The 9,817-nt window shown below is 49.6% G+C and overlaps 1 protein-coding gene across 2 annotated transcripts in view; it reads right to left on the bottom strand.

Moving 5' to 3' along the window:
• Window positions 1–9,319, bottom strand: part of CREG2 (cellular repressor of E1A stimulated genes 2) — a 34,409-nt gene extending 25,090 nt beyond the window's left edge. Inside the window, exons 1-2 of one of the 2 annotated variants that reach the window (XM_082747084.1) lie at window positions 8,632–9,319; window positions 6,335–6,504 (exon numbers count right to left, since the gene is read on the bottom strand). In XM_082747084.1, the coding sequence (XP_082603210.1) occupies window positions 6,335–6,504; window positions 8,632–9,048 (587 nt within the window). In that variant the 5' untranslated portion in view covers window positions 9,049–9,319. The remainder of the gene's footprint in view (window positions 1–6,334; window positions 6,505–8,631) is intronic. The other variant, XM_082747083.1, reaches the window with a different exon arrangement.
• Between the last annotated feature and the right edge of the window lie 498 nt (window positions 9,320–9,817).

A 9,817-nucleotide genomic window follows, 5' to 3' on the forward strand; every position in this document is an offset into this window, starting at 1 on the left:
AGAGAGCCATCTGTTTAGAAGATTTATATGTTGCCTTCGAGGGGAATGAACAAAATTCAGTGAAGAGAAATTGAACTCAGCTTCTTCATCTGATGAGGGCTGGGCCCAGCGCTTTGAAATGCATGTCACGTCTCAGGTAGACAAAGTGCGGACAGAGATGCAGCTTGGCCGCTAGCAGGCGAGCTGTTGCAAGCACATGCTTACACTGTGTGCTCACTTGCCTGAACTCTTCTAGAAAAGGATGAAAAAGAGAGCCTTCCACACACAGCTCTTGGGGCACAAATCCCAGAGCCTGCATTTGGCATTAGACTGGGCTAAGGTTTTTTAACTACTGTTCAACATCATCTTTTCTTCCTTACAAGAATGGTTAAAATGATGTAGGCTAAGGGACATTCCTATTTCCAGAATTTCTTGCTATTTTATGCAAAGAAATGATTAAACTTGGTGCACTATTTCAGTTGCACGTGCCCAACAAGCATTTAGCCTGTGCTCATGGCATAAAGGCAGACCAGCCCTCCCACCAACACCCTCCCACGTTTCACCAAAGGAGCTTCTCGTGCTGTCAAAGTTTCTGTCACATGCCAGGGCTGCTCAGAGGAGAGGGCGGGAACCTGTGTCCCAGCACATTGTCCCAAACTCTCTAGTGTGAGCAGTACTTTTTTGATGTATGATTTTTTAATGTTGAATTGCCTCTGCAACATGCACCCCTCCAAGCAAATAATTCTGAGGGACCATCATTTCTCAAGGGATCCCACTGTGTTTTACACACCCACCCAGCTGCAATCCATTCACAATCTGGCACCTGCCTCTCAGAAACTAGATTCCTTTACAATCCAAAATCTTAGCATCTCCTCTTAACGCCCAACCACACTGAGCCCTGGTCAATTAAAGAGCTTTGACAAGCTTCTTGTTTGGGCAGGGACGCCCTCAGATGGGGGAAATGAATGAGCCATGGCAATATTTCATGAAAAGCCTTTTGGGGGAAAGTAAACAGGTGTTCTCAGATTTTTTTTTTTAAGATTTTATTTATTTATTTGAGAGAGAGAGAGACAGAGAGAGCACAAGCAGATAGAGGGGCAGAGGAAGAGGGAGAAGCAGGCTCCCCAGTGAGTAGGAAGCCCAACGTGGGGTTTGATCTCAAGACCCTGGTATCATAACCTGAGCTGAAGGCAGACACTTAACCGACTGAGCCACCCAGGTGCCCCTCAGATCTTTCTTTCTTGATAACTAAGTAGAAACCTACCTGTGTCTCAATTATCAGATTTTTTTCATTGCAGGGATAATGCTGCTGATAAGCCCCTTTAGGTTCTATTTATTTCCAGATCTTCAAAATGAAAGTTCATCTAATGCCAACGAGCAGAATGTCACTCAACAGAAGAGCCCTCCCTGGCCCAGATGACTTGCTTCGCCTTGGTTCTCTGAGAAGATGCAAAGCCTAGGCTCCATGGTGTTCAGGCCTGCATACTCCGTAAGGAAAGATGTTTCTGCAGAAGAGAAATGTCTCCAGTGGGCTTTCTTTGTCAATCAATATTTATTGGATGTTCATACCATTGGGTCTCTGGTGAGCATAAATTCACTTAGGCATAGGAGCCTCTCTACATGTTGGTGTCTTCGAGGGGAGAGGAAAGTGAGAGAGCGGGGGTTGCTCATTGCTGGTGAAATCTTGTAAAGTGGAATCTTATTCTCAATCTGTCATGTTAACCTGAGCTGAGAAACCTGAGCCTCGTCCCTTAGGAACCTCCAATCCTATCCTTTTTCGGCACTGAAAGGTGCTTTCTGCTAATTATCCAGTCAGATTCTTCTTCCAAATGATCTCCTCCAGGAAGAAGGGCAGGGTAATAGCACCCAATTCGATATGCCTTGGGTGGGAATCAAGACAACTGTGTGCAGTTAACTAAGTCTAGTATCTTTACTGTGACATTTTAGGGTATGTTCAGGGACCAGAGGATCAGGGTGGTAAAAAGTTTGGGGGGAGCCTCATAGCTAGATGGAATGGATTGTCCCAGGCTGAATTTTACAGATTCACTGAAAAGCTCTTTAAAGTCCCCATAAGCCTGTAAGATACGGAGAAATACTTGTTCCTTTGCTTATCCTCAAGATGTTGGCCTCGCCCAGCTTCAGTTAAGGAAGGACATTTGCTGTGTATTCTCTTCATCATTAAACTTCCTGAGAGTTTTGGATACTCAATGTCTTTCAACCATAGCAGTTTAAAAAAAAATAAATACATATATATATGTATTTATATACATATATATGTATATAAATATACAATATATGTATATATATACATATATATACACATATATATGTATACACACACATACATATATATATATATATGTATGTATTTATTTGACAGAGAGAGAGAGAGAATAAGCAGGGGGAGCAGCAGGCAGAGTGAGAGAGAGAAGCAGGTTCTCCACTGAGCAGGGAGCCTGATGGGCCTTGATTCCAGGACCCCAGGTTCATGACATGAGCTGAAGCCAGATGCTTAACCACTGAGCCACCTAGGCATTCCCCCCTCCCCCACCATAGCAGTTTAGATCCAACTTCATTGTTAATCTGCAGGCCAGCTGATAGACCCAAGTACCATTTTTGGGAGGCATGATCTGCGTCAGCATACATGTGGTATTACTGAATGAAAAACACTTCTTATATACAGTGGAATATTCCTCAGCCAAGATAAAAAGGGAACTCTGCCACTGGGGACAACACGGATGGCCCCTGAGGACATTATGTTGAGCAAGAAAAGTCTAACAGAGAAAGACAAATACGGTATGATCTCATGTACATGTGGAATGCAGAATAAGCCAAACTCACCAAAACAGAGAGTAGGATGGCAATTACCAGGAGCTGAGGACTGGGGGAAATTGGGGAGATGTTGGTCAAAGGATACAGACATGCAGTTGGAAGATGGGTAAGTTTTGGACAGCTAACGCACAGCACAGCGATCAAAGGCAATGATAATACATTATATGCTTCAAAGTTGCTAGGAGACCAGATCTTAAATGTTCTCACTCCAAAAAATAAATAGGAATTATGGGATGTGACAAAGGTGTTAGTGAACGCCATGGTGTAATCACACCGTAATATACAAATGTATCAAATTAACCCATTGTGCACCTTAAACGTACGATATTACATGGCAATTCCATCTCAATAAAAAAACGCATTTCTTAGCTACACGCTAAACACCTCTATCAGCTTTGATGACAACAAGCTTTTAGGTTAAACCTCTCAAATTAATAAAACTAGGATATCAACCAACTATTAAGCCAATTAGTGAAGACACAGGCTCTCTTCTCTATTTTGAGGGGGAGGCAGGCTCCCGGCCGCGCAAGAATTTTGTTATTTTTCCCAACAAAAGCATTTAAGCAGGGAATTCCAGGATCTGATGTGGATTCTGAGGAATTCATCTTGAGGATGAATTCAAGGTGACAGAGTGGACTGGGCGGGGCGGGGGGGAACCAGTGGAGGTGACTGAAATATACGCCCTCAGAATGGTAATAGTTGGATATGTGTGTGACAGGGCATGCACGTTTAGACATACATGTGCACACACACACACTCACACCCACAGCTATCTGTCTGCGTGTGGAGCTCTACAAGCAGAGGGCTGATCAGCCTGCCCTTGCAGTACAATCAGATGCACTGGGGCAGCCCTCATTCTGAGGTTGTGGTCCCTGGAAAGGGGGCTCACCAGCCCGTCCCAAGTGCAGACTCCATGGGCACCAGGGCCGACCCTGATGCATGCAGAGGCAGGCTATAGCTGAAATGCCCGGTGGGCCATTCAGGAAATGGCTGGGAAGGCACTTCTTTTCCTTCTCTAGAGCATCGGAGGCCACGCTGCTTCCTTCCTGTCTGGCCTTGGTTTGTGGTTCCGTGGCTGCGGGCTCCTCAGCCCATGCATGGCCCTCAGGGCCCACACAGCCCTGCGAGGCATCCCACAGAAGACGGGACCTGGCATTGTCTGCCCACTTAGGGTGAAATGGGAAAGCCTCCGGCCCTCCCCAGGGGCAGAGAGCGTCAGAGGACCTTGAGCACACAGCCTGCACCGAAAGTAAAGGTACAAAGGCTGTGGCACCTTTTCAATTTCCATGGACACCAGCTTTAAAGACCGAAGAAAATGCTCATTTTTCTGAGTATGAGCTGCCTTCCGAAGGTGGCTTTGATTTATCAACATCATCTGAGAAATGGGAGTTGTTTTTTTGTTTTTTAACCCTGCTGCTCTGTGGGAAATGCTTTGATGTGCTTGACAAAGAGCCCTGGTCACAGCCGCCATCCCTCTGGGCTGTGGGATCAGGTAGGAGGGCGAGCTGGATACAGCCTGGCCGGGCCATAACCTTGAACTTCTTGCGTGTTGGGGTAGTTCTTAGTCATGGCCATTTCCACCTGATGCCATGCTATGCTCCTGTGGTCCGAGGAGCTCCCACTTGGTTTAATTATTCAGGGCTCCCGTGTCAGTCTGTCTTTCTTGTGAAGTCTCTGTGTTCAACATCCCCACGATTCTGGAGGCCAAGCCCAAAATGTAACACTGAACTTGGACGATGAAGCTCGCACAGAGGAAACACACCTGGGTGCAGGCGGTTCATTGGAAGAAGTGGCTCTGGGGGTGAGAGCACGCCCCATGGCCTGGTCACCTGAGCTGTGGGGCTTCCTATGGCTAAACTTGATTTCTATGTGCATTTCTTTAAGCTCGATTTTAATGCTTCAGAAGCTCAAGCAGGGCAAGCAGGGAGCAGTTCTGAGGAGTTTCGAATGAGTATCTAGACACAGGGGCACCAAGGGTGGCAGCTCATTCCTTCTCTTCCAGTCCAGATGGGCAATGGTGCTGAGACACCGAGGCCCTCAGGCCCGGCAGGGGGTTGCCTTGGGTCCTGAGCTGAGCTGCCTCGGCCAGCTACCCTGGCTGGTCCCTGGGGTTTGCCCTTTCTGCAGCTGGTCAGCACACACACCATGCACAAAGGCATGCCCAGTTCTTAGGGACCTGGATCCCCCCAGCGAGGACCTCTCGAAGCCAGATTTTTCGGGGCTGCCAGCTTTCAGCTCCTGCTGACGTCCGCCTGGGACTTTCCAGTCCACAATCCCTCCTACACCCTGAGAGCTGCTGCAGCTGCACGGCTCTGTGTTCTGCGGTCTTCATGAGCAGGTGTGGCATGGACACGCTCCGGCCTTGTGATGACTTTGAGGATGTCTGATTTAGGAACTGCTCAGATGTTTAGAAGGGTATCCTGGGAATATCCTTCTGGGGCCAGCAAGCGTGGCTGCCCAAGAACAGAGAGACTCTTCCATGAAAGAGGAAACATCCCTTTTTCTGGCTTCTTGCCGGGCCCTACAGAGGGAACTGGGTCCGCTGAACTGTCTCTAGCCCGATGCAGTCTCTCCTCCTCGTCAGTGCCCAAGGGTACGCGATGGGGTCTTTTATCTGGGTGACATTTGCTTTACTACCACCCCCCGAAAGAATGAATCAGTTTGTTTGCTTAATATGTTTTTTATGCTTTGCGTAAAGAATACCGGAATTTTGGAATTGGGATGAATCCTAGCCTAGTTCCTAAAGCGTCACTACCTTTTACAGTGAAGCGACAGAGTCCTGGGGATTGGGGCACTTGCCTGGGGCCACCTGCTACATTCGCTGCTCCTCAGGGGGTGCTGCCAGGCAGCCCCCCACTCGAGCTTGGGGCAGAAATCTCCCAGACAGGATGCGATTTCAGGCTCTACACAAGTGCAGGATTAAAGTTCCATCTGCACTTAAGTGTCTTTTCCTTTAGACTTTTTGAAAAAGAGGGTTAAAGAACTTGGGGTCTTTGTGCACACATCTCTGGTTGGGTGGGGAACGGCGGGTTTGAAATTAATTTGAAAAACAATCAACAGAGAATGAACTAGGAAGCCCCCTGGAGGGCGGTAAGTGGATTCCACGCTCCGGGTGCCTCACAGACCAACTACTGGATCCCTCCTTCACCAGCCTCCCCTTCCTACCTCTTGTCCATCATAACAAGAGTTGCCATTTGCCCACCAGGTATTGTACAAGACCCTCACCCCTCCCAGTAACCCTATGAGGCAGGAACTATTATTCCCATTTCACAGAGGAGGAAGCGGATGCCCCCAAATTTGAAGCCACTTGCTCCCAACCACACAGCTTGGTGAGTGGCAGAAACCAATCTGATCCCGAAGAGTGGAAAGCCACTCTTGCCACTTCAGGTTGGTGAGAACACATCACTTGGCATCACACGGCCCTGCTAAAGTCACGTGACGCAGAGCGGTCCCACCCCACAGCCTCCCGGCTTTATGCAGCGGACCTCGGACCTCGGAAGGCAAGGCCAACCCCTTTGTCTACCTGCAGAACTCTCCTTCCGATTCTGGCAGCAGGAGGGAAGCCATGGGGTTCTTCATCAGATCGGCCACTGCAGGGTCCTTGGGTGTCACATAGAAGAAAGGAGTCCCAGTGCTGTTGTTCAAGGGGCCGTCGCTGATGGGCAGGCAGTTCCCAAACGGCAGTCCTGGGATCTAATAAACAGCGCAAAGGGCTTTTTCAATGCAAGGTTTTGGATTGATCTGAGCTGGGAGCTTCACGTGTGTCTCTGGCCAGGAAATATAACAACGAGGATGGCATCACTGTGGTTTTGACAGGTAGTAAATGAAGGCACAGTAGTTTGCAACTGACCCAGTTCACACGGGGAGGGCTCCAGAATTTCTACAGAGGAGCTGAACAGGGGCATTCTGTGTGGAAGAACAGCTAGGAGATTGTCCTTGAAGCTGCTGCATCTACATAGGAAAATGCTCACTTTACACAATTTAAAATTATTTGTGGGAGGGGAGATGAAATTCATGGAAGGGTGCTAGAATCTTTCCCACAAGCTGGCCCTGGGATCCCCACTCTCCCAAGGTTTTGAAAACTTCGGGGATAGAACTTAGGTCTTAACTTCAATATCTTATGTGATCTCTGGTCTCCGGGGGGAACTATTTCTTTTAGAGCCACACCATTTTCTTATGTATTAGTTACACTTTTTATTGTAATCAATATTCCATTATATGATTCAGCAACTCACCCTAGAAGTCACAGAAACACGCTACACTCACTTTTGTTCATGATCATCCAGTGAAGGAGGTCATGTTCTCAGATATTTCTTAGGTTTTTCCAAACCCTGCTGGTTTCTGCCTCCCAATCTTCCTGAGCTTTATTTACTCTTTACAGAGTGCTCCTTATTGTCACTGAGCTCAGAACTCAAGGGTTGTCCTTGTCTTTCCAGTATTATATGGCAGGGGTGTGTAGACTTGGAATAAGGGATGGCTCTCCTTTTTGAAGAAGATGCAATGTTAAGGAGTCTTCCAAAATGGTAATATAAGTTCATTCACAGATTCTGTTTTTCAGCTTGTCCAACTGCCTAGAGTCATGCTTTGCACACATGATGTGTACATAGGAATTATTATCTAACAGAGCACAAGCAGGTGGAGGGGCAGAGGGAGAGGGAGAAGCAGACTCCTTGCTGAGCAGGGAGCCCGATGCGGGGCTCGATCCCAGGACCCTGGGATCATGATCCCAGCTGAAGGAAGATGGCTAACAACTGAACCACTCAGTCACCCCACAATTTGTGTTTTAAACCAAGATCAGCTTCATATTTAAGCTTCATATTTTCATAAGGTGTGTCTTAGGAGCATAATATATAACTGTGAGAAACCATTTAGAGACTGTGACTGTGGTTAAGATCACTGCCATAATCAGAATAAACTTATTTAATTTTTAAGAGTAAAACAGGAACTTCAGAACTACATAGCCAACCACTTAACTTCACATAGGAAGAAAGCAAAGTGGACAACCCAGTGACTTGGCCAGTTTCCAGATGGGTGAGACTGAGACCCACACCTGGCTCAGAGCCTGCCTGCTGCCCAATGACCTACAATTCCCCCCAAATTTGTTTTTGCATAAATTAAGTAGGATTTCAAACTACCTCCCTGTAATAAAACCCTTATATGGATCTTACCAGCCCTGAAAGCTTTCTGGAGGGTGTGTACTTATGGATGTCACATCTCCATATTTATCCGTGCCATTGGGCTTAAGGTGGAAATCTGGCTAACAGGTGACTAAAACATTTGCGAACTGAATGATAAAATTGCAGCAGAAAACATCTCATTCCAGCATGTATACACTTTGCACCCTAAACCTCCTTTCCAGGAAAATTCTTGAGTTCCATTATTTCAAAATGTCAATTTCCATCAAAACCCCGTGGCATCTTTTTTCCAGGAGGTGACCAGGAAGTTCGGGTCTGTTGGGTGCCGTGGGCTGGGAGGCCGCACACGCCTACTCTGGGATGCCAAAGGCAGGTCTGGCTTCTTTTGTCCAGGTCTGGACGGGTCAGGCACTGGTTATGCGTACTTCTCTTTGACCATCTCAAGACTGCACTTCAGTCCCCATCCACCTGGCAGGATGCCTGGCTGTCAGCACCTCCCCCTCTGCCACGTTAAGCAAAGCACAATCTGGTTCCATTATTTATGCGCCGTCCACAGTGCAACCCAGCCCGCTGGGCACGTCTGTGAGACCTGGGTCCGAGCCCCGGGGGCGGCCTCTAGCGTTTCCCCGTCCCCAGGCCACCGCGAGGCACGCACCTGCAGCCGGCTCCCGGCTGGGCGGCTTACCTTCTCGTGGGCGGACACGGTGGCCAGACAGCCCCAGGCGCTGGCGTGGGCCAGGAAGCGGGCGATGCCTGGGCGCAGCCTTGGGCCGCTCTCGCGACGGTAGGAGAACATCCCAGGCGGCGCTGGGGGCGGCCTGGCGCGGGCGGCGCCTGGCGGAGGCGGCAGGTGCGCGTCCTCCTTGTGTGCGGAGGCCGGGAAGCTGCGCTGCCAGATGCTGCCCGAGTCCTCCAGCAGCGCGGGCAGCGCCTCCTCGGTGGAGGCGCTGTCCAGCTCCTCGTCCACCTCGTTAGTGACGGCCCAGGACACGGAGCTCACGATCACGTAGCCCGCGGCCGGGGACAGCAGGGCGCTGCAGCACAGCAGCCAGGAGAGGCGGGTGGCGGGCCACGCGGGCCGCTGGCCGCGGCGCACGGACATCTTGCAGCGGCGCGCCCTGCCGCGGGGACCGCCTGGAGCGCGCGGGCTGCCGGCGAGGGCTGCAGCGCCCCCCTGCGGCGGCGGACGCGCGGAACTGGACTCCGCTTCGGACCGCCGCAGGATTCCCGGGCGGGGTCCTCACCGCCTCACGCCCGCGCTCAGAAGTCCAGCCTCCCTCCCGGAAAAGCCGATTCCACTTGCACGCCGCACGTCCTGCAGCCGCCGTGCGCAGAGTCCTCACCGCTTGCCAGCTCCGGGAATGGGCTGGTTTCCTGTTGGATGGCACGGGTTCTGCAGCCAGAAGGCGGTGGGCGTTCAAATCCCGAATCAACACATTCCTCTCGTCACCAGCTTTGTGACGTGCCAAGTCACTCAATCTGTCTGTGCCCCAGTTTATTAGAAAAACGAGCAAACCAGAGTAGCTAGCTCATAGGGGTGTTGGATGGGTGGATTAAGGTAACATTTGCAAAGACTGAGAACGGTGTGTGGCATGGAGCGGGCATTATATTTGGTAATAGACCAAGGTAGAGATTGGTATCATTTTATAGAGGAGTAAACGGTGAAGGTAAGATCAGCACGGAGTTAATCTGATGCCAAAGCCGATTCCCTTGCTCTGTAAGGACAATGACCGTCTTTACGCTTTACTCAGACAGGAACGCATTGTCGTCAGTTCATCTGAAAGCAAAATCAAATGTTTACATATCAACTAAAGTAAAAGAGAGCAGACACCCAGAGACAAAGTGCCTGGGATGGATGAGGCAGAGAACTG

Source organism: Mustela nivalis, assembly GCF_964662115.1.
Source record: "Mustela nivalis genome assembly, chromosome: 8".
In the NCBI taxonomy this organism is placed as follows: domain Eukaryota; kingdom Metazoa; phylum Chordata; class Mammalia; order Carnivora; family Mustelidae; genus Mustela; species Mustela nivalis.